Genomic DNA, 25,803 nt, shown 5'->3' on the forward strand with positions numbered 1-25,803 from the left:
AGAGTCTGCATTTTTAACAAGCTCCAGTCCACTCCAGTACTATTGCCTGGAAAATCCCACGGACGGAGGAGCCTGGTAGGCTACAGCCCATGGGGTCGCAAAGAGTCAGACACGACTGAGCGACTTCACTTCACAGGTGATGCTAAGGCTACGGTCTGAGGACTGCAGGGAGGAGGATGTGTTCAGACTGCACATTTTGAAATTTGCCTGCTGGGATTTGCATGCTTGTTGCTCCATGTCTTAGCTCTGTGACTTTGAGTAGGGCATTCAGCTGCTCTGGCTCTCAATTTTGGCATCTGTCAAAATGGGAGTAATTAAAATGGTATTTAGCTCTAAGGGTTCACTTAAAGAACAGCGGTTACGGGTCATGTAAAGTAGTTAACACCTAATAGCAAAATGATAACTACTGATAAATATTGATAGAGATTTTATCTGGTGAAATGTTTCTCAAGAATTGGAAGGGCAGAGGAAGGCATCCTGATATTTATTTATTTTTGCCTGAGAGGTGTTTCAGTGACCAACTCTTGCAGTCTTTCAGAGCAGTCTTGGTTTTAGCACTGCGAGGCTCGCATCCTAGGAAGCGTCTCTCTTCTGAGCACATAAGAACAAGTGGCCCCCCTTGGCTCAGACGGTAAAGAATCTGCCTGTAGTGTGGGAGGCCTGGGTTTGATCCCTGGGTTGGGAAGATCCCCTGGAGAAGAGAATGGCTCCCCACCCCAGTATTATTGCCTGGAGAATCCCATGGACAGAGGAGTCTGGCAGACTGTAGTCCATGGCACCACACAGGGTTGGACATGACTGAGCAGCTAACACTTTCACGTACTTTATACACTTATTTTGAAATCTTCACAGTAACCTCATGACAGGTAGCATTACCTGAATTTCAGAGATGAGCCATGCTAGTAAGTGGTGAAACCCCTCTTCAGACCTGCCTTTGAGTCCTTCTTCAGAGGCCTTCTACGTTCCCTTACATCTGTTGTATGCTCAAATGTTCCTCTGTTATGAGTCTTTCAAAATGTATGAAAGAAGCCTATTTGGGGTAGAATAAGATAAAGGAATAAAAGATCTTTAACTCCCGTGAGGTTATTTTAGTTAAAAAAAACCCAGTAAGTAGTAAATAGGAATATACTGGACACATCAGAATCACGATGCTACCCTGGTCCCCAGTCTGAGGAAAGGTGACTCATCTCAAAGCCTTGCTTTTTGTAGACCAAATGAAATGGATAGTTGGGTTAAGATGAAACTTAGAGGCAGAATATTTAAATAATCCTGGGAGAGGGTGGGTGTTTGAGGAAGTAGCTAGGGACAATCTGATTTTATTACTTTTTTTTTCCTGACCCTTTTTTCCTAGTTTTCTGTAAAAATGACCAGACATGTGTTCCTTATCTTTCTTCATTTCTCTGTCTTTGTAAAAGATTAATTAGCGCAGATTCCATTGAGTTTTGTCCAGTGGCAGCATCAAGAGATGCCCGAGCATAAGGAAGTCCTGAGATAATCCCGCCGTCCGTCTGAGCTTTCTCTGTGAGACAGCAGAGAACCGTGCCAGCTGGAGTCCTCCCCCAAGTCTCCCCGAGACAAATGCTGTTAGCGCCAAGGAGGCTTCTGCAGATTCTGGGCATAGAGTTTGCTCAGTTTTACTGTTAAGAAAGCTACTGTCATTGCTGAAGGAATTTTTAACTCCAGACCAAACCAGTTTTCCTCAGTTGGATGTAGCCTCAGTGAACCTGGGCCTTGGCAGAAGTCCTATTTTTATGTTCTAAGAATGGATTTGGACAGACTTTAACATAAAAGATTTCAAACATTTAAAAATTGAATACATTAATAAATAAAAATATAAGATATAACTAATAAAAAATAAATTGATGCCAGTTATCTTAAAATCTGTAGAATCAATGACATTTCAAAGGGAGGACCCTTTATTACACGTATTTATGTATATTTTAAACTGTTTTAATGTGTAATGGATTTGAAACATGTAAATCTTTATTCAAACACTTATTTACAAACATTTTTATGGAAAGATAGAAAGTGAAATGGACAAATTTCCCCATTTCATCTATTTGATTTGTCTATAATTTTAATTGGAGATAAGACGTGTGAGTAAATTACTTTTTGTAAATAAACTGCACATGTCAATAAAGATCACTGTAATTATTGAGAAAAACAGTCATTGAAAGATAAGAGTTATTTTTATTGTAGAACATTTATAATTACCCTATATCAGTGTTTTTCAAAGTGTGATTCCTGGGCCAGCAGCATCAGCATTATCTAGAAATTTGTTAGAAGTGAGCATTATTGTGTTCCACCCAGATCTAGTTTCAGAAACTGTGGAGGAGGGGCCCAGCAGTCTCTCCTTTAAACTTCTTAGGTGATTTCAGTACAGGTTCAAGTCTGAACCATTTAGAAGAGTGTCTGTACATCTGTGTCTCTTTTTCTGTTTTGCATATAGGGTTATCGTTACCATCTTTCTAAATTCCATATATATGCGTTAGTATACTGTAATGGTCTTTATCTTTCTGGCTTACTTCACTCTCTATAATGGGCTCCAGTTTCATCCATCTCATTAGAACTGGTTCAAATGAATTCTTTTTAATGGCTGAGTAATATTCCATGGTGTATATGTACCACAGCTTCCTCATCCATTCATCTGCTGATGGGCATCTAGGTTGCTTCCATGTCCTGGCTATTATAAACAGTGCTGCGATGAACATTGGGGTGCACGTGTCTCTTTCAGATCTGATTTCCTTGGTGTGTATGCCCAGAAGTGGGATTGCTGGGTCATATGGCAGTTCTATTTCCAGTTTTTTAAGAAATCTCCACACAGAATTTTGGACTCTGTGGGAGAAGGCGAGGGTGGGATGTTTCGAGAGAACAGCATCGAAACATGTACATTATCTAGGGTGAAACAGATCACCAGCCCAGGTTGGGTGCATGAGACAAGTGCTCGGGCCTGGTGCACTGGGAAGACCCAGAGCGATCGGGTGGAGAGGGAGGTGGGAGGGGGGACCGGGATGGGGAACACATGTAAATTCATGGCTGATTCATGTTGATGTATGACAAAAACCACTGCAATGTTGTGAGGTGATTGGCCTCCAACTGATGAAAATAAATGAAAAAAAAAAAAGCATATATAGAAATTAATGATAAATAACTCAGCTTTAAAAAAGTCATCAATAAATATTTCACAGAAAAAAAGAAGAGTGTCTGATGGGTCATTAAGATGATAGACCTTTGGCAAGGTTCAAGAGTTAGAACCTAAATTGGTGACTCACCAAGTAGACAACCTCTTTCTCTCTCTGCCTTCTAGGAATGTGATAACCATGGGACAGTGTGTTCTAAGAAAACGAATTTGAGTTTTAAGGGTGAAGGTCTAGTTTTAAGTGGCAGCTTTTTGTTTGCAAGTCCCGTAAGTACTTCGAGCCATGGTTTCTAAGACATAAAATGGGATAGTTCTAGCCTCCTCCCAACTCAGTGTCATAGAGGAGTTGTGATCGAATGCAGACATGCAAGTGAGGGCAATTTCTAAACTACCCGATGCTATACACATGTTACTTTCCGCATGATCGTCACTGCCGGTATGATTACAATACCCCAGATTTTCCCTTCTCACCCTCCCCCTCTTTGCCCCATTCAATCTGATTGCTCTTGAAATTTGTTTTGCAAAGCAGAGATTAAAAAAAAGAAATGGGAGACTTTTCAAATTAGAAAAGAAACCAGCGTTCTTGCCGTTTCTTTTATATATGAAATGATACATATGGATTTTTTCTTTGTTTCATGAACAGTCTTTTAAGCCTTTAATCCACAAGGTAAAATGAATCAATAGCACACTTCAGTGATACCATGGCAATAATAATGCATTTGGAACGTTAAGTGTCAAATTTCCCTCACATATTTCAAAAATTGTTTTACATTTCTCTGGTTTAACCTCTCTTGACACCAGTGAACTTAAGGCTTGTAATTGAAGGATAAGTGAGCAAAAAAGCAGTTCAAGTGATAATATATCCATTTCAATTCCTATTTTCTGGACGGAGACCTTTTATGCTAAGTTCATGTGAGAGTACATTTTTACGACAAAATTATAACCCTCAAATAGATGTTACTCAGGCAGGCTGAGATCTGTCCTGGTATAATGGATTTTGTGACAATGAAACGCAAGAGAGGTCTCCCAAAAGCTTTGCCTAAGGAATTTCTGTCAGTAGCCTATATGCTGCCGAAATTTTCAAGATGCTATTATGACTCATTTCTGCTCATTATAGAAAAGTGACTTGGTATTTTAATCGTGAGATACAATTGTGTTGAAAAAGGGGAAAGAAACAAAGGAGAGTCTGAAAAATTCCCCTGTATTCATTAGCTGTACTATTTGGTAAATTTTGTTGCTTTTGAAATGGCTTTACGTAATAAAACCTGCTAATTTAGAAGATCGAATATAGTTGTTTCTCCTGATTTGAGTTTTACTCATAATTTTCTGTTTGTCACTAGTGGGATGAAAAGAAGGTGTCCTTTGCAAGGAGAGGTAATCTGAGCTTAAATTCTCTAAGTTCTTTCTTCCTGGAGGGGTAGAGATATGCTGCTTCTCTCTTTTCAGTGTTTTTTTTTTCTGGAGGGAAAGTATGTAAAGTTGTCTCATAATATTGTAACATGTGCAGTTAAAAATATCACAGCATCTATATGGACCAAATACTTTTCCTTTTTCTCCCTCTGGTTTTACTGAGAGATAATTGACCTAACACTGTGTTAGTTTGAGATATGCATATATTGTGAAATGATTACCACGATAGGTGAGTTAACACCTTCATCACTCACATAATTGCTTTTTTTGTGATGAGAATGTTTAAGATTTACTCTCTTAGCTTTGAAGTATATGGTATAATTTCATTAACTGTTGTCACCGTACTATATGTTAGATTTCTAGAAATTATTCATGTGATAGCTGAAAGCTTGTACTCTTTGACCAGTATTTCCCCATTCCCCACCCTCCCATGGCTAGCAACCATTCATTATTCTAGTCTGTTTCTATGAGTTTGGCTTTTTTATATTTCACATAGAAGTGATATATATTATTTGCCTTTCTTTATCTGACTTATTTCACTTACCATAATGCTTTCAAGACCGTACATGTTGTTACAAATGGCAGAGTTTCCTTCTTTCTTGTGGCTGAATAATACTGTTCTTTATCCATTCATCTATAGCTCGACCCTTAGGTTGTTTCAGTTTCTTGGCTATTGTGAATAATGCTGCTATGAACATGGGAGTGCAAATATCTCTTTTAGATCCTGATTTCTTTTTCTGTGTGTTACGGTCTGGGTGCGGGTTGGAAAAGAATTTCCAGACATGAGACAGAATGAGAGGGAAATAAAGTTTATTAGAGTGGGAGATGCTGTTAAAACAGCAAGCCAATTCAAGGGAGAACTGACACTGAGAAGGGTCCTTAGTCCACTTTTATACCCGGGCACAAGGAATGGGATAGGGGTCTTGCGGGTCATTTGTTGACTGGATGAGGCACATATCTGGGGTGGGGGGAAGAGTAAGGCAAATACCTTCTCCCTATGAGGTAGGTGGGGAGACAGGTTATACTGCTCAGTTCAGTCCAGTTCAGTCGCTCAGTTGTGTCCGACTCTTTGCGACCCCATGGACTGCAGCAAGCCAGGCCTCCCTGTCCATCACCAACTCCTGGAGCTTGCTCAAACTCATGTCCATCGAGTCAATGATGCCATCCAACCATCTCATCCTCTGTTGTCCCCTTCTCCTCCTGCCTTCAATCTTTCCCAGCATCAGGGTCTTTTCAAAGGAGTCAGTTCTTCCCATCAGGTGACCAAAGTATTGGAGTTTCAGCTTCAGCATCAGTCCTTCCAATGAACACCCAGGACTGATCTCCTTTAGGATGGACTGGTTGGATCTCCTTGCAGTCCAAGGGACTCTCAAGAGTCTTCTCCAACACCACAGTTCAAAAGCATCAATTCTTTGGCACTCAGCTTTCTTTATAGCCCAACTCTCACATCCATACATGACCACTGGAAAAACCATAGCCTTGACTAGACAGACCTTTGTTGGCAAAGTAATGTCTCTGCTTTTTAATATGCTGTCTAGTTTGGTCATAGCTTTTCCTCCAAGGAGCAAGCGTATTTTAATTTCATGGCTGCAGTCACCATCTACAGTGATTTTGGAGCCCCCAAAATTAAAGTCAGCCACTGTTTCCATTGTTTCCCCATCTATTTGCCATGACGTGATGGGACCAGATTTCATGATCTTAGTTTTCTGAATGTTGAGTTTTAAGTCAACTTTTTCAGTCTCCTGTTTTACCTTCATCAAGAGGCTCTTTAGTTCTCCTTCAATTTCTGCCATAAGGGTGGTGTCATCTGTGTATCTGAGATTATTGATATTTCTCCAGGAGGATCTGAAATCCATTCATAGTTACAACGTGGGGGAGGGAAGGATGAGAAGTGTCTGGTTTTTTTCTGTTCCTGCGTTCCAAGACTCTCCTTGGTTTTATCTGCTCTTTGGTCCTTGGGTCACCACACTTTGGATATGTACAGAGAAGGGGAATCATATAGTCGTTCTCTTTTCAATATTTTGAGGAACTTCCACATGCTTTCCACAGTTGCTGCACCGATTCACATCCCTACAGCAGTGTCCAAGAGCCCCCTTTCATTTGCATCCTCGCCAACGCTTCGTTTTCTCTTGGTTTCTTTACAGTGGCTCTCCTCACAGGTGTGAAGTGATAGCTCATTGTGATTTTGATTTGCGTTTCCCTCATGGTGAGTGTTGCTAATCACGAGTGGAAATGTTGTCTTCTTTGGAAAGGTCTATTCAGGTCCTCTGCCCATTTTTTTATTCAATTGAGGGTTTTGTTTTTTTTTGGCTCTTGAGTTGTATAATTCTTTGTAGATTTTGGGTATTAACTTATTATCAGATAGATGGTTTGCAGATATCTTCTCTTTCCGGAGGTTGCCTTTTCATTTTGTTGATTGTTTCTTTTGCTGCACAGGAGCCTTTTAGTTTGAGGTAGTCCCACTTATTTAGTTTTGATTTTTTTGTTTATGTTTTTAATATCACTTTCCCAAATCATTGTCAAGACCAATCTCATGAAGCTTTTTACTTAAATTTTCTTCTAGTTTTATGGTTTTACATTTATGTTTCAGTCTTTAATCCATTTTGAGTAAAATGGTTTCCATCTGCATGGAATATCTTTTCCTATTCCTTCACTTTGAACCTGTGGGCGAACTTAAAGCTGCGGTGAGTTTCTTGCAGGCGTCCTATAGTTGGAAGTGAGACTGAAAGTTTTAGTTGCTCAGTTGTGTCCAAGTCTCTGTGACCCCATGAACCTTAGCCCACCAGGCTCCTCTGTCCATGGGATTCTCCAGGCAAGAACACTGGAGTGGGTAGCCATTCCCTTCTCCAGGGGATCTTCCCAATACAAGGATTGAACCCAGGTCTCCTGCGTTGCAGGCAGATTCTTTGCACTCTGAGCCATTAGGGACGCCCATCATATAGTTGGGTCTTGGTTTATTATTCGTTCTATGTCCTTTGATTATGTAATTTAATATAAAATTTAATTTATTTACATTAAGGTAATTATTGATAGATAAGTACTTATGGTTCCAAGGTATTGCTTTCTGGCTCTGTTGTTCCCTTAATTGCTCTTTTTTTTCTCTCTTAATGTCTTCCTTTAGAATTGAGGACTTCAGTAGTGGTATGCTTTTGAGTCCCGTCACTTTATCCTTTGTATATCTACACTAGGTTTTTGCTTTGTGTTTACAACGAGGCTTACATAAATTACCTGGCAGTCTGTTTTACATTGATGACAAATTAACTTCAACTGCATACAAAAACTCTACCCTTTTATTCCCCACATTTTATGTTTTTGATGTCACAGTTGACCTCTTTTATATTATGTATTTATTAACAATTTATTGAAGCTGTTGTTTTTTTAATACTTTTGTCCTTTAATCTTTATTACTAGAGTTAAATAGGTTAATATGCCACCATATTAAAGATAGTATGGTGAATTTGAGTATATACTTGTCTTTGCCAGTGTATTGTATGTTTTCATGTTACTAATAGTGCCCTTTTATTTCAACCTGAAGAATTCCTTTCACTGTTTCTTGTAAGTTAAGTCTAGTGGTGATGGACTCTCAATTTTTGTCTGTCTCAGGAAGTCTTTATTTGTCCTTCATTTCTGAAGGAAGACTTTTCTGGATAAAGTATCTGTGGTTGGCAGTATTTTTCCTTCATCACATTGACTATATCATTCTAATTGCTCCTGAACAGTAAGTTTTCTTTGAAGATTCACTAATAGACTTACGGGGATTCCCTTGTAAATAGCAAGCTTTTCTCCTCTTGCTGCTTTTAAGCTGCTGTGTTTGTCTTTAATATTTGACAGTTTCATTATAACCTGAAGATTTTTTCCATTGAATTTGTTTGGGGACCTATGAGCTTCATGAACTAGAATGGGCAGATCTCTCCCCAGATTTTGAAGTTTTCAGCCATTATTTCTGTAAAGAAGCTTTCTGCCTCTTTCTCTTCTCCCTGTGACTCTCTAATTTGCAGATTTCTGTTCTTAGTGGTATTTCATAATTCACATAAGCAGTCACTTTTCTTCTTAATTCTTCTCTAGTTGGATAATTTCAAAGTTCTTTTCTTCTGTTCACAGATTCTTTTGCCTGACTCATTCTGATGCTGATGCTATCTGTTGTGTTTTTTCATTTTATTCATTGCATTCTTCAGCTCCAGAATTTCTGCTGGACTCTTTTTTGTGTGTGATTTCTATCTCTGTTAAACATCTCATTTTGCTTGTGTATTGTTTTCTCAGTTTCATGGGATTGTTTTGTATGTATTTTCTTGTAGCTCATTGAGCTTCCTTTAAACAGATATTTTGAATTCTTTCTCAGGTAAATGGTAGATCTCCATGTTTTTGGGTGAGTTACTGGAATATTATTGTTTTCCTTTGGCGGTATCCTGTTTGCTTGACTTTCAATGTTCCTTGAAGTTCTATGTTGCTGTCTTCACATTTGAAGTAGCAGTCCCTTCCTCCAGTCTTTACTGACTGATTTCAGGAGAGAACTAACTCTCCTTCAGCCCTGTTAGGAATTCTGAGACTTTCTCAGACTTTCTATAGCCTGCTCCTTACTTCTTACTACCTCTTACGGCAGAGTTTTTAAGCTTGTATACCTTCTCTTGATCCTGCCGTATAGCAGGCTGGGTGCCGGCAGCCTGCCTTTTACTTTCCCGAGAGCAGTGAGTGCTGAGTTGGAGTTTGTGGCTTCTCCTTGGCCCACAGGTTCAGACCTGCCTTGTTCTGAGTATGTGCCTGTCATCTGCTAATGTGTGTTTTCACCACTGTTGGACGCATACCCAGGGGGCTGGCCATGAGGTGTGTATATTTGCGTTTCTGTGTGTGAGTTTGTGAAGTGCCTGGAGTAGCTGTGCTGGTTGGGGAAATCTGTGGGCAAGATATCCCAGTGACTCGTAGGCAAGCCACCGCGATGTGGTTGGAATCACTCCTGTCTCTCTGATGCCTTCTCCTCACGGCCGCTGTTCTCCCAGCCATGCGGCTCGTGACCCAGCATGCTGGGTGAGACCAGAGGGAAGCGTGCCTCCTGGATGGTGTCCACGTCGCTGGGTGAGACCAGAGGGAAGCGTGCCTCCTGGATGGTGTCCACGTCGCTGGGGGAGCCCGGTGCTACGCACATGTCCTCCCTTTCCCCTGTGGGCAAGTCACAGGCCGAGAAGCGTTCTCTTAGGCTGCGTTGCGGCGCCTTCGGGGAACATGATGAGGGTCAAGTCAAACTGTTCCTCTTCTCCTCTCCAGTGTCTCCAATCGTGGATTTTTTTTTTTTTTTTTTTTGCTCCGGTGGTTTGTTGGAGCATCTCCACTGAACTCCTGGGCTTCCGTAAAGTAAGTAGCTCATTGTTCCAGTCAGTATTCTATAGGGACTCCTGGTTTGTGGCCAAGAGGGGCTAGAGCCAGTTCATGGGCCATTCAGGGTCCCCAGCTGGCACTGGGGTCTGTATGTCTATTCCCCTTGGCACATGGAGCTGGATTCCGCTGCTCCTAGAGGCACCTTTGTCCCTGGATGGATGCCAGATCACTGTTGTGGAGGGGGACGTGTTAGTGAGGGACATCTTATTTGGCCATCTTGGTAATGTCACTCTCTATACATTACATTTGAACAAGCACCAGCTTAGGGTCAGAACAACTAGGGAAGCTGTAGGTGGCACTTCAGAGCAGGGAGACATCCAGGCCACCTATTACAACAAATGCATTGGTATGCTATAATTATTTTGTAAAATTTCAGGATGTCTAATTTACTTGTTTTTGATAATTGGAAATGTTTTATATTTTCCAGCTGTCTAATATACATTTATGTATTTTTTTCCTGAATATTGTTTAAAAAAACAAAGGAGAAAATCAATTGTAACAAACTAGAACGAAAGAGACGCAAGTTGCTATACAAACTCTGAGATCCCTGGATTGGAGTTAAGTTTTATGTGTGCATATATTTTTCAAATTATGTTGGATTTTGTCTTCAGTTGTGCTTATAAACTTTTGAGGATCGATAACCCTTAAATTGGGCCCCCTTGGTGGCACAGCAGTAACAATCCTCCTGCAATGGAGGAGACACGGGTTCTGTCGCTGGGTTCAGAAGACAGCCTGGAGGAGGAAACGGCAACCTGCTCCAGGATCCTTGTTTGGGAAAGCCCGTGGGCAGAGGGGCCTGGCAGACTGCAGCTCGTGGGGTGGCGAAGAGCTGGACACAGCTGAGCCGCTGAGCGGACCAGCTCGCACGCAGCAGTTCATAAGCGTGGGCGTGGTTTCTAGGTGTGATCACTTCTCACAGACATTTGTATAAATGCATGTTCAGCTGAGATTGCTTGCTGCTACTGCTTTTTATTGTTTGTGTCCTGGGAAATCAGCATCAATTTAATACTACCATGTTTCATTGTAGGTTTTTGGCATGTTCTCTTTTAGAAAAACTTTCATTTATATTTTCTATGTTAAAGACAAAAGCCTAGTTTATAGTACTGAGAACCACGTGGTGAAATCAAGTTCTCTGTCTTTGATCTTTCCCCCTGTCCACAGAAACCCAACATTCATCCGTTTGAATGACCAGAATAATTTAAACACTTAGCAAGAACAAGAACCCGAGAACTTGTACATTTTCAGTGATCTCCTGCAAGTTTCTTTGGGAATTTCATCTGAAGAAAATCAAGCTAAGTGTTTGTTTTAGGTGAGAAACTCGTGTCAGTAAGTCTCATATTTATTTAGCCAGTGAGTACTTACGTAGCTATAGAATGGGGTGGGGAAGGTACGTCTGTTATGGCTCTTTTTTTAGAGGAAGCTTGTTGATTTGTTTTTGATCACACACAGGCGCTCTGGTTGCAGGGAGTTGGGGCTTCTCATTGTTGCAGGGCATGGGCTCTGGGGCTCACGGGCTCAGTAGTTGCAGTTCTTGGGCTTAGTTACCCAGAAGCTTGTGGGGTCTTCCTGGACCAGGGATCGAACTCGAGTTCCCTGCATAGGCAGGTGGATTCTTAACCATTGAACTACCACGGAAGCCCCTGATGTGGCATTTTAAAATCAGTTTGAAGTCATAATGCCCATTGGAAACTAAAATTTATTTGCACTACTAAAAATAATCAGTAAGATATTTCATTTTCTCTTGTAATGAAGACATATGTCTCAGCTACTAGATCATTGCCATAAAAGTGTTCAAAATATGAAACAATGTTTCTTGAGTGAATTTGGTGGTATGAACACTAGAATAGGAATGATAATTTAGAAGACTTTTTGTGAGACATTGTCAAGAATATTTTAAGAGACAGCTCTACTTGTAACTTGGATACACAGTCATTTTACTGATAAATGAGAAATGACAAGGGAAGAATCAACCACTGACTACTCAAACTTTTCCATAAATACAATGAAATTTTAGTTTTTAAATTTTAATGTAGGTATTTTCTTTACATACTTATTTTCACAATTCATATGAAGTCAAGCAAATACCTAAGATATCATGCAAAAGGTATTTAATTAAGATATGAATGATCTTGCAAGGATTTTTGATTTTTTGACACTTAAATGCTTTCTGTTTGATTGAGAAAATAAATATTAAGCTATATAAAGGCTCAAATAAAATGGTGAGTAAAACTTTTGTACCTTTTATAAACTAGGTGAACACTGGATGATATTCAACAATTGGGATTATTTCTCCTGTCTCTTCTACCTAAAGGCCTAATGGAATTAGAAATATTTTATGTACATTTTAAGATTACAGTTTCTTTCAGGCCTTTATCAGTTGAGTAAGTGTGAATGAGTGTGTAATTCTCATATGGCATATTAGACACGACACATTTACACTCCTGTGTTCTGAGCCAGTTGTGAATGGTAAATATTTAGGTACAGATGTTATATTTTTAGGACAGTTTAGTCTTATAATCGGGGCTTTATCTTTTATCTTTTTTTTTTTTTTTTGTCTCTGTTGCGTTTTCCTCCTCTATCTGTAGAGCAATTTTTTTAGTTTTACAGAAGTCTCCCTATATAGGTTTTAGATAGTTCTGCATGGGAAACTTTAACCTACCTTCTAACTATCAGATATACCAAAATCTTGTAGATTTGATGACACTCTTTCTTTTGTGGGGCTTTAAAGGAGCCGTAAGGAATGTCCCAGATTATTTGTTAACCTAGTTTCTCGGAATCTTTTAAGATCCTCTGAATTTTTATACAGATTGTTTTGAGATGTTTATAGAAAGTCAAGGAACTCTCTACTTAAATCTCCCTAAAATTCTCGTCAATCATCTCCTTCTGGATTTCCAGAATGTGGATACCAGTGTTATCATATGATGAGATACAGAAGAATGCAGTTAGGGAAAAGGTATTTTGTAACACTACCTTAAGCAATACGGTTATAGAGTATAAAGGTAATTAGTTACTCTGATTGACCTTAGTCGACATGACTTTCTCTTTTCAATTTGTACTATATTTCCAGGCTTCTTTTCTATCCATTGTTAGACAAGGATTACAGCTGATCAGACATTCTGGCTGTGTCTATAACTGCCAAGAGGTGTTTTGGCAGGTCAATCCTCTGATTATGACACTTTAAATTAAACTGTTTTGAATTTAATGTACATTATGTTGATGAGAACTGGATTGTTTAAGGCACTGAGATTCATTTCTAAATAAACTACTTTATTTCCTTCTAGAACATCCTTTTGCTATTGTGAAGACATGATCTACTTGTATTAAATATATGTTTTTAAAATTTATTTTTAAAATATGTTTTTAAAAATTGAAGATATTCTTCTGTGTTAACAGAACGCATAGAAAGAATTAAGGCATGATTATTAATATTAATAGGGGAATGTAGAAAACATAATTTATGAAAAACAGAAGGTGAGTTTTGAAATATATTTTATTTTTATTATCTTGGCACATGAAGTGATGAAGCCACATGGTGAAAGTGGTTCTGAAGAAAGTGAAGGTTCTCATTTTTATCTCATGACCCAGAGTTTATTACCTTTCAAAATACTCAAAATAATACTTTGTGCTGTGTTACAACTTAACTTAAACTTTAACGTAAAGCTATTTGTTAGGATGTTATGGAGAGTAAATAAAAGCAAAAAGAAATAACACAGGACTTGAGTGAGCAAGAAAGGACCTGTTCAGGTGATGTGGAAACCAATCTAGGTATAAGCAAAGACTTGACTTTCTAGTGAAAGGCAGGGGGAGAGTTAACTGGCTTATTCCAAACAGAGAGCAATTCTTTATGAGGTATGCTTGAGGATATACTTGGCAATAAATTTGACAGCTAGCATGGTCTCTTTACACGTTGGCTTTATCTGAGATTCTGGAAGGAGAAAACCAAATCTTCCTTTATCTCGGAGCTCAAAGGCAAATGAGTGTTTGATGCCCAGGTTGTAAGCCCAGTCTAAAGAAGAACCTGATGCTGGGTCTGTAAGACATAAGCAGTAAGTATTTAATTAGAAACAAATGTTAACAGGTTTTTGAAAAGGAAGTTCACTGGTGTAAAATTCGCAGTGAAACCTGATTACATGTACACTCAGTCGCAGCATGGGTGAGAGCAGTGGTCTGCGCAGTATAGAGCGTGCCTGTGTGTTCACTCGGGTCCAGCTCTTTGCAACCCTGTGGACTGTAGCCCGCCAGGCGCCTCTGTGCGCGAAGCTGCAGTCTTGGGTGAAAAGTAATCATGGCTTAGAATCCACCACATGCTTTGAATATGTGCTGCATGTTCAGAATTACATTTTGCTTGGATCATTTTGAGTCTAAATTGAGTTCGTTTTCTGGGTGCATGTTGTCACAGATGGAGGTAGTCTGAGCAAATGCAAGCAGCTGAGGCCAGCTCAGCAGTGGGTGGGTCGCTGAAAACCCAGCATGGAGGGCAGTGCGTACAAGATGCGAGAACTTAGATTCCTTCTCACAGTGCAGGGCTGTTTCCGTTTATGTTGCTAGGATGAAATATTTCACAGTTAAAAGACAGAGAAAGTTTAAATCAGTTATTTTAAGGATGCATTTAATCCCCCTAATCCAACATTTCCATGTCCGTTTTTGTGAAATTTTACTAAGAATATTATTTGTTAAAAAGACCAAAAATATAAACATCTAGAGGTTATATACAAGCTTTATATAAATACTATAAATACATTTTTGTACATTTTGACTTACATAATAGAAAAATATATATTCTTTGTATATAAAATTACTTATGTTTTAGAAAAAGTAATGAGTTTAACTGATACTAACACTTTAGATTTGAAAGATAAGAATTCAAAGTTGTGATGAAGAAGTAGAGAAAGAATATTTTGTTAGAGAGATAGGGTTGGCTTTAAAGTTATTCAATATGTATTTATCAAACCTTGAATATGTGCAATGTACTTTTTACTGGGAACTGTAGAGGGTGGTTATACAGGGTACAGAGATGAAGAAGATACTGTTGGTGTGTTTGGAACTTAGACTTGGTGGGGAAAGAAGTCAAATCTGCAAATCAGTAGAGATGTGGCAGACTGTTAAAGAATCATAGGAAAGTATCTTGTGAAGATTCAGAGGAAGAAAGAGATTAGGTCTGGTCAAGGGGATGGCATTTCATGCTCAATACCTGCTGAAATACCACCTTCACGATGGAGATTGCATTTAGCCTTCAATTAGCCTTCCACTGAATTTAGCCATCAATTTAGCCTTCAATTAGCCTTGAAGAAAGTCTAGTATTTTTCCAGATGGGGATTGAACAAAGGCATTCTAGCCAGTGAACCACAAGGATGGAAAGCTTGGAAGGGCTTAGGGACCAGTGAGATCCAGCTGAACTGGAAAGTGGAACAGCCAGAATTTGTGGGCAAAGTTCAGAAAGCCGGGTAAGTCAGGAAAGATGTTTTGTTCGGAAACCAGTCAGAGCCATTTCAGTGCTGTAGTTCTGACAGCACTGCAAAGAGACCGGTTAGGAGGTTCTGTGGCGTGAAAGGCTGAACTAGCATAGAGTCACCACACAGGGGACAGGACTGGTGGGGCTTGCTGTAGGAAAAGCCGGAAGGGAAGAGTCACAGAAGCTGAAGAAAATGATAGAGACTGCAGTCCGGGTAGCTGGACAAATCCATGTGCTACTAACAGAAACAGGAATTCAGAGGGAGCAGTGATGGGGAAAGAAAGGATAGGGCAAGGAAGACAGAAGGATGTGTTCAGCATCAGTCAGGGGGTAGGCGCCTCCTACTAGGGATCTGGGGACTGGCGGCAGAACACGGGGGAGCCGTGTGGCCTGGCACAGCCGGAGAAATACCGGCGGGTGTCCAGCCTTGACAGACGCAAGAACCCTGTCTAGCCCTGGGCTGGAAGGCGGGGGAGCTCCCGGGCAGCTCTGCGCAGCGCCTGCCACACACACAGCGTGTGACGCGGAAGGGAGTGTGAAGCCTTGCTTCTGCGCTGACGTGTGAGTTGGCAAGCTCGGGAGGCTGATGAAAGCCAGGGGTCGCTGCCACCTTTCTCTGATTTACTGTGTCTTAGAGGAAGGTGTCTGGGAAGATGGATTTGGAAATTAGCAAGCAGAAGCATCCTAGGTGAAATTGGCTTACACACACTTGTTCAGGGTCATGATGTCTTCTTGGTGGATTGATCCTTTTATCCTTAACATTCTTCTTTGTTTCTATCACATTTCTTTGTTCTGAAATTTACTTTATCTGGAGTATAGTATAGCATTCCTTCTTTGGTTAATGTTTGTATGATATATCTTTTCTCAGCCTTTCGGTTTCAACCTATCTTATATATGATGTGGGTTTCTTGTAGCCAATGTATTGTTGTCATATTTTTCTGAACCCACTCTGCCAATTTCAGCCTTCTAATTAATCTAGGTAGGTAAATTATTGATATCCCTTAAATCTACCATCTTACTATTTGATTTTTGCTTGATCCCTCGATTTTTTCTTTCCTCCATTTATTTTATTGCCTTATTCTTGGCTACATGAATATTTTTAGGATTCCATTTTGATGTATTTATAATATTGCTTTTGAGTGTATCACTTTGTATAATTTTCTTAGTGGTTGTTCTATGTATTACAATATATGCACATAATTTATCACAATCTACTGGTATCAGTGTTTTAGCGTGTCAGGTAATATATAGAAATCCTATTTGTCTTTAGATTCTTTCCCCCTTCCCACTTTAAAAATACAATTGTCTCAATTACTTCTCTACATATATTAAACCCCACATCAGATGGAATTATATTGATTCAACTATCATAAGGAGAAAGATAGTCTATTTATCCTTCATTCATTCCCTAATCTGTTGTTTTTCTTTCCTTTCCACAGTTTCAGGCCTTGTTATTATTTATTTCTTATTTGGAGAGCTTTCCCTACCCATCTTTGAAGTGTAGGTGTGCAGGTAACACATTCTGTTAGTTTTCCTTTGAGAATGTCTTTATTTCCTCTTCATTTCTGAAGGATGTCTTTGCTGAATATAGAATTTATGATCAATAGTTCTTTTAGCACTTGAAAAATGTTATCTGTTCCTTTTGACCTTCTATGGTTTCCAATGAGAAATCTGCTGCCATTTGAATTGTTTCTCCCCCTTAGATTGTTTCTGTCTCATTGCTTTCAAGATTTTTTACTTTTAGTTTTCAGAACTTTCCTTATGGTGTGGCTTGATGTGAGTTTCTTTGAACTTATTCTGTTTGTGGTTCAGTCGTTTCTGAAGTATGTTGGTATATGTATTTAGGAAATTTGGGAAATCTCAGTCTTTATTTCTTCAAATAATTTTTTCCAACCTTCTCTCACTCCTCTCCTTCTGATAATTGATGACATGGATGCTTGATCATTTGTTATGATGCCACAGGTCCCTTAGGCTTTGTTTATTTTTTTTCAACTTATTTTCTTTCTTTAGATTTGTCTAAAGATTTAGATTTAGATTCTGTCTTCAAGTTAACTGATTCTTCTCTCCATCATATTCATTCTGCTATTGATCCTCTCCAGTGAGTTGTTAAAATTTAAGTTATTCTGTTTTTCAGTTCTGTAATTTCTATTTGCTTCTTTTTTATACCTTGCATTTCTTTGATGAGATTTTCTATGTTATCATTTGTTTCATGGCTATCTGTAACTGCTCACTGAAGCATTTTTATGATAATGATTTTGAAATTCTTGTCAGATAATTCTAACACTTAAATCATCTCAGTGTTGGCATCTGTTGATTGTGTTTTTTCATTTGAGCTGTGATTTTTTTTTTTCATTTTTGTCCGGATGAGTGATTTTTGACTGTTTCTTAGACACTTTGGCTACCATGTCAAATCTTAATGGAACTCTATCTTAGCAGGCAGTCACCCTGTTTAGGCTCTGTTCTTCAGTGACTTCTGGTCCCAGTGTTAGTGGAGTTTTCAGAGCCTTTGACTTGCTGTTTCCATCTCGCTGGCTCCTCTGATGCTGCTGGGCGCCCACTGGCCCCTGTAGGTAACTGCTGCGGGAGTGAAAGGTGGTCCTGGCTGGGCCCCCTGAAGCCTCTGGGTGGCAGATGCAGGCTCCAGCCTGTGAGGGCAGAGAGCGCTTCCCTCTCTAGGAAGGAAGAAGGGAGAGGGGTGCCTGAAGAGAGAACCCGGTGAAATGCCTGAGGAATATCTGTTTTGGGGAAGATAGCTGCTTTGGAGGCAGTCAGCATGGACAGAGCAGAGAAGGAGAAGGAAGAGGCAAACCAGGTGAGTTTGGTGTCAAGGAAGCCAAGGGAATGGCAAGAATGGTCTATCAACAAGGTCCAGTGTTGCAGGGAGTTTTTGGAGCATGTTAGCTGAGATAAATACACTAGCTTTAGTGATCAAGAAGGCTGCCATTTTCAGCTAGAGCTGAATTTAAGTTCACTAGAAAAAACGAACATAGAGATAAGAGTTCTATAGCAATGGAGGTAGGGGAGAGAGGGGTTGTGTCTTGCATGATGATTTAGAGTGTGCTGGACATTTCAATAAGCGTGGCTGACCTCTAGCTGTACCAGCCTCCCATTTGCAGTTCAGTAACCTGCTGTGATCTCAAAGAGTTCAAGAATATGGAGATTCCATTTTGACAAATTTACTTTATGTGGCATCTCTCATTAAGATTAATGGTGGTGATTGAGAGTTTATGTAATTTGTGATTTTTCATAATTGTGTGATGTTATTAAGTGTAATACATTTTCTTTTATGATACCACTTTTTGTATCTTTGAAACCTTAAATTTGCAAATAAAAACTGTATTAAGACATAAAATAAATACAACATTGAAAGCTGTTTACTTGTTAAGAATATATTATTATACAACTTAGTTGAACATGTTGCTTAGCCTTTTATTTATCTCCATCTGTACCCACTAAAATATGTGGATGTATTTATAAAATACAATAACAAACACTTGCTAAATACCAGGCACCCTTCTAAGTGCTTTATGTATGGTAACTCATTCCATTAACTCCTATCAAAACCTTATGATTTAGCACCAGTTGCTGTTTTACAGAAGAGGAAATTTTGGCACAGAGAAATTAAGCAGTTTGCTCAAAGACAACATAGTTAGATGTAGAAAATAGATAGGTGATGAGGATATATTGTATAACAGGGAATTATAGCTACTATCTTAACCTATAATAAACTATAATCTGCAAAAATACTGAATTAATGTGCTGTAAACCTGATGCTAATATAATAGTGTAAGAAAAAAAATACTTCAGTTACAAAAAAGGACCCGTAGCTAGTAAGTGGTTGAATGAAGAATCAAACTGCACGTCTGAAGCTGCACGTCTTCAGAGTTTGCGTGACTAACTTTGTACTGTCCGAATCACCATATGCCGATCTGTGGTCCTCTTAATAAAAAGTCTTCATCAAGTTCTGCAAGGTAATCTTCTTTTCTGCTCACAACATTTTCTTAAAATATTGACAATAAGAAGAAAATTTCCTACTCTTTTTAAGGCATGTTAAGCACAAGGAACTCACTGTAATACACTCAAAACAAGTCAGAATAAAATTGAACTGAACTAACCACCTGGTTTCATCCCAAAGAAGTCCACATAAAGTGGCACTGGTGGCTGAACTTGTATGTTTTTAAAAACATGTCAATCTGCTTTAAACTAGTAACATGCACTTCTGTGTCAACAGGAGTCAAATTCTTTTTTCAGCAAGAGCTGAAGCTCTCGATGCATGGGCATGGACTGAAAAATTTTTTTTTCCCACATCTATTGCCCCTTGTATAATTTCAGTTCAGATGTCTTAGTGGATAGATATTTGATGTTGAGCTACAAATTCGGGGGTCTTGATTTTCTTTTCAAAATGTAGAGTGGTAAAGACCTACTGGAATGTGAAGTCAAATGGGCCTTAGGAAGCATCACTACGAACAAAGCTAGTGGAGGTGATAGAATTCCAGTTGAGCTATTTCAAATCCTGGAAGATAATGCTTTGAAAGTGTTGCATTCAATATGCCAACAAATTTGGAAAACTCAGCAGTGGCCACAGGACTGGAAAAGGTCAGTTTTCATTCCAATCCCAAAGAAAGGCAATGCCAAAGAATGCTCAAACTACCACACAACTGCACTCATCTCACACACTAGTAAAGTAATGCTAAAAATTCTCCAAGCAAGGCTTCAGCAATACATGAACCGTGAACTTCCAGATGTTCAAGCTGGTTTTAGAAAAGGCAGAGGAACCAGAGATCAAATTGCCAACATCCACTGGATCATTAAAAAAGCAAGAGAGTTCCAGAAAAACATCTATTTCTGCTTTACTGACTATGCAAAAGCCTTTGACTGCATGGATCACAATAAACTGTGGAAAATTCTGAAGGAGATGGGAATACCAGACCACCTGACCTGCCTCTTGAGAAACCTGTATGCAGGTCAGGAAGCAACAGTTAGAACTGGACATGGAAAAACAGACTGGTTCCAGATAGGAAAGGAGTATGTCAAGGTTGTATATTGTCACCCTGCTTATTTAACTTCTATGCAGAGTACATCATGAGAAACGCTGGACTGGAAGAAGCACAAGGTGGAATCAAGATTTCCAGGAGAAATATCAATAACCTCAGATATGAAGATGACACTACCCTTATGGCAGAAAGTGAAGAAGAACTAAAGAGCCTCTTGATGAAAATGAAAGAGGAGAGTGAAAAAGTTGGCTTAAAGCTCAACATTCAGAAAACTAAGATCATGACATCTGGCCCCATCACTTCATGGGAAATAGATGGGGAAACAGTGGAAACAGTGGCTGACTTTATTTTTCTGGGTTCTAAAATCACTGCAGATGGTGATTGCAGCAGCAATGAAATTAAAAGATGCTTACTCCTTGGCAGAAAAGTTATGACCAACCTAGACGGTATATTAAAAAGCAGAGACATTACTTTGTCAGCAAAGGTCTGTCTAGTCAAGGCTGTGGTTTTTCCAATGGTCATGTCTGGATGTGAGAGTTGGACTGTGAAGAAAGCTGAGCGCTGAAGAATTGATGCATTTGAACTGTGGTGTTGGAGAAGACTCTTGAGAGTTCCTTGGACTGCAAGGAGATCCAAGCAGTCCATCCTAAAAGAGATCAGTCTTGGGTCTTCATTGGTAGGACTGATTTTGAAGCTTAAACTCCAATACTTTGGCCACCTGATACAAAGAGCTGACTCATTTGAAAAGACCCTGATGCTGGGAGGGATTAAGGGCAGGAGGAGAAGGGGACGACAGAGGATAAGATAGTTGGATGGTATCACCGACTCAGTGGACATGGATTTGAGTGGATGCTGGGAGTTGGTGATGGACAGGGAGGCCTGGTGTGCTGCGGTTCATGGGGTCACAAAGGGTCAGACATGACTGAGCGACTGAACTGAACTGAAGGAGTATAGAGAACAGTACTCTAGAGTTGAGAAACAAGAGCAGAGCTAGTGATTTTGATGTGTAGGAAGGCAACAAGAATGGCACTTTGAAATTAACTTTTAAATTCATGATGTGACCCATAGATAGGTGATATTATTGATTCAAACTCTTTGGTTTCTAGCAATTCAGTGAACTGTTCTTGCTAACCAGGCACTATTTTCAGTTATTTCTAAGATGGTAAAGGATTGGCTATGCTATCAATATGCAAATATAAGCATTTCATGATATTTTAATATCAATTTTTGTGTCATCTGAATAGTCTTGCTTCATGGTGTACAGTTTGTGATCTGGAATGCTTATTTTTGATCCTATTTTGCTCCTAAGGGATCAAATCTTTCTATATCTCAATTTCATAGTTTATGAATGAGAGATTTAGCTTATATCAGTGGTTCTCCACCCTAGTTTCATCTTAGAATTGCTTCAACCACTTTAAGAAAATTCAGATTCCTGGACTTCATCATGGACTAATGAAATCTGAATCTTTGGGGACAGGACCTGATCATCTGCGTGTTGTAAAAGCTCCTCAGATAATGCTAATTGGAAGTCAAGCTTGAGAACCATAAATTAGATCATCTAGGTTTCCTCCTGGTTTTGGATTTTATGGTTTGAACTTATTTGCTTGTTAGGTTAAAATTGGAGATATATATGTTCTTCTGTGAGGCCAGGGATCTTTCCACAGTTTGGGTTTTAAAAATGCTCTCTTGGTCCTCTTTTAATGTCTCCATCAAATCAAAGAGAAAAATACTGGTAAATGCTAGTTGCTTCCCCCAAATCCTGGAGCATCTTAAATGACAATTAGAATACTGGAATGACTAAACTTTAATCGTGGGGTGCATCTCTTCTCTATTCTTACCAAGTTAACTGCTTGGCTACCCCTGCTTCTCATGAATGTTTGATTAACATTTAATCAAATGCTTTATTAAAGCAGTGACTCCTTAGAGTTTTATACATCTGTCAAGTTGCTGTAGCCCATATACGGAAGAGGCAATTCTTTCTAAATCTGAATTGGTTCAAAAAATCTTTATAATATATAATAAAGAAGTTTAAAATACAACACAGTTGTATAGAATAATAATTCCTCTTTATCCTCCCCTTTTTAAAGTGACACATCATAGCATGGAGCTGTGTTATCTGTAGTCATCTCCTCCTCCCAGTTAGAAGGTAACTCTTTGAACGCAGTTGTGTCTTTCACCTATCTCTCAAAGGTCCAAGTGCTGGGCTGTTAGGTGCTCCGTAAATTCTTGCTTATTAAATGATTGTGATGCAGTGCAAATGCATAGCTATAGTATGCTCATAATTTTCATAGATGCAAGTACATGTCACATACACATACATGTGTGATTGCACTTATGCGCATGTATGTATGTGTGTGTATATATGTATGCATATTGAAAGTGTGAGAGTAATAATCCTTTGACGCCCTAGCTGCCATTTGCAAAGTTTGTTCCTGTTCGCAACCCTTTGTTCTTTGCTGCCAAGAATATTTGTTTTCCCTCATTTTGATGTAGAAAGTACTCTTACATCATACCTGGCTGGTTTATCTGGCTCTGCTCTTTCCCAGCATCCACTCAGTAGGCCGACATTCTGTCCTTCAGCTCTTTGCCTGCTTTTGTCCACTCATATAGCTGGGTACATCGCCTGTTTTGAAATCTTGTCATCCACTTGTATGTGTAATGAATCCCTGGCCTGGTTATGTTGCAGCAAGATCTATTTGGATGCTGGCGATGGGCTGTGTCAGTGTATTTTCTCTCAGCCCTTTAAAGCTCACAGCTGGCTGATGTGTGATTGCTGATGAATGTTCTCTAAGAGTGGAACTTGTCTGGCTTTTTAAGTCATTTTTCCAATTCCACCAAGGGAACCTCCAGTAAATGGGCTCTAGAAATTGTTGCGATGACTGCAGCATTTTCAAATTCCACAGCAATTGTTGAGGATATGGACTTTTAGTTACAGTGTATTCTTTCAGCTTGGGCTCGGGAAGTGATTTATAATGTATGGCCAAGTAGAGTTATTACATGGAACCCACAAAATGCACGTATTTACTTTTTCAATCCACACATTCCAAAAGTATAATGGAAATAGTCATTTGTATTTAGTGCTGGTGAGTTGATCCATGAAATGTTTAAAAGTTAAGCAATCGTCTTCGTGCTAAAAATGTTGGCTATCATGGCTCTAGAGAGTAATACAGGTTACTCTCTATCAAGTCTAGTTTTGTTGTGGTTTCAGTCCATATTCACTTCTTTTGGACAAGTTGTGACACCATTTCATTGAGTAAGTTTATAATCAATTCTGCTTTTGTTCCATGCCCTGTACTAGATATTATATGATCTGAGAGGACCTCTGAAGTGTAATCCTTGCTTTTGAGGAATTAAATTTTGTTAGAAAGTTAAGACTGTAACTTATAAGCAGTTTCATTAAAATATCTTGTAAAGTTTTGGCATAAGAAGTGAAGCATGGGAATAGTTTGGAGAAAAGGTGGTTTTTACTAAAGAATTTCCAAACTAAGGTCAGTGGGATCGGAGGAGAAATGGTCTCACCTCCCAGGGTGTGAATTAAGGGTCTTTGGTGAAAACCAAATGAATTTCTTTTTATTGCTTGGAAATGGAAAAGCCTAGTTATTTTAGCTGCAAAACCAAATGGGAAATGAGTATATGCACAGTGGTTTAGACCATGGACTTTGTTTTTTTTTTTTTTAAAAAAGCTGGGATTGTATCCCCATTAAGCTGACTACAAGTACTGCATACCTCGTAGAATATTGTGAGGAGTAACTGAGATTGCGAAAATCAAGGGCTAAAAACAGTGCCTGACTTGTAAGAAATTTAAATCAATAATTAACAAAATGGAAAGACAAAGAAAGTTTAAAACTGGTGAAGAATAAGAAGTGGTGCTGAGACATTAAAAAAAGAAAAGGCAGCAGAACTAGGACCTCGGGACCTCCTTTCTTAATTCACCATGTAGATTTCAGTTGAACACAGTAGGAAATGGCTGATGAGAGCCACAGGAGACTGTTTTTACATGATCAAAGTGGCTGAAACTGTTGGCCTGCCTATTTACTCACCAGGAGCTTGGAGAAAGACTGTGCTTGCATAGGGACAAGGCCAAGGAAGAAAGAGTCCTGTTAAAGCTAAATGATTTAAAAAAAAAGGTGGACTCTGCCACAGCTTTGGTGGTGGTGGTAGAGAATAGGAAGGTAGAAGAATTAAACTTGATGTAATTATTCCTGACCTTGTCACCTTGTAAAGATTCAGTATAATTTGCTTCTAGAAAAATCGTATCCCCTCAAAAGGTAGAATCTATCTTCTGGGTTCACATATTATTCAGAATCTCCTGTTTGAAGTTTAAATTAGCAATTCCATATGTTCTAATTCTATTTTATGAATTCTTTAGCTTTCCTTAATATCTGTAAAAGAGAATTAGGGGAAACGACACAGTAAGTAATAGGCAAAACTTACAAATTGTTGATGCTATTGGGCCATAGGTGTAGTGGGTTTCATATGGAGTTGATAGAACATCAGTGGCGATCTTGGCAACTTTGGCCTGGAGAGAAAGGGAAGTTAGAGTAGAATAACCGGACACTATGTAAATGCAGTTAATTTACTGGGGATTAAAAAAAAGGTCAGTTTTACTGGTTATTTGCCATCTGAAGATCAAAATAAAATAAAATGAGAACTTTGTTTAAAGTAAGATATACATGTTGTTAATGTGAGTGAGTTAAAGTTGCTCAGTCATGTCCAACTCTTTGAGACCCCACGAACTGTAGCCCACCAGGCTCCTCTGTCCATGGAGTTCTTCAGGCAAGAATATGGGAGTGGGTTGCCATTTCCTTCTCCAGTTGTTAATGTGAGGCCTTCTGATTGTGAAATTAGTTATATACAGTAAAGTCATATCTCATTTTGTGTTTCTGTCCTTTGTATTCACTTCTCTTTCCTCTCTCCCTTCCTCCTTCCTTTTTGCCTTCTGGCCTTCTTTCTAAAAAAACATATCCTTTCTTTTTCCTCTGAGGTTTTCTTGACTTCAGATATTTGTCTCTCCCAAAGTCAGATCACATATGGACCACATGTTACCTGTGTATTTATTGTATATACACAGAAGGTTTTAATGACTGGTTCAAATCTCTGCTCCTACTCAAAATGAAATGTTGAAAACAGTTGACTGAAATCAGAATGACAGTTGTAACCTCTAAAAAATTAAAAAAAAATTTTTTTTGAGGCAGTGTAGAATTACAGCTTTTACTGGATATTATATTTGCTAGCCCCATGGGATCTGGGACACTGAATGTTTTCTGCTTTATTTCTTCTGTAGCAGTTAGACATATTTAATATCTCTCATATGCAGAAATTTTTTTTTTTAAGCTAACATGGTCAAACTAGTTTTCATAGAAAGGAAAAGAATGCTTCAGTTCAGTTCAGTTCAGTCACTCAGTCGTGTCCGAGTCTTTGTGACCCCATGGACTGCA

General features: G+C 39.0%; 1 protein-coding gene across 1 annotated transcript in view; it reads right to left on the reverse strand.

Annotated features, from left to right (window-relative positions):
- Positions 1–13,391: 13,391 nt before the first annotated feature.
- CPA3 (carboxypeptidase A3) overlaps positions 13,392–25,803 on the reverse strand; it is a 36,348-nt gene continuing 23,936 nt past the window's right edge. Inside the window, exons 11-12 of the mRNA XM_020911688.2 lie at positions 24,800–24,884; positions 13,392–13,949 (exon numbers count right to left, since the gene is read on the reverse strand). Of these exons, the coding sequence (XP_020767347.2) occupies positions 13,762–13,949; positions 24,800–24,884 (273 nt within the window). The 3' untranslated portion in view covers positions 13,392–13,761. The remainder of the gene's footprint in view (positions 13,950–24,799; positions 24,885–25,803) is intronic.

Source organism: Odocoileus virginianus, chromosome 4 (genome assembly GCF_023699985.2).
Source record: "Odocoileus virginianus isolate 20LAN1187 ecotype Illinois chromosome 4, Ovbor_1.2, whole genome shotgun sequence".
Classification (NCBI taxonomy): Eukaryota; Metazoa; Chordata; class Mammalia; order Artiodactyla; family Cervidae; genus Odocoileus; species Odocoileus virginianus.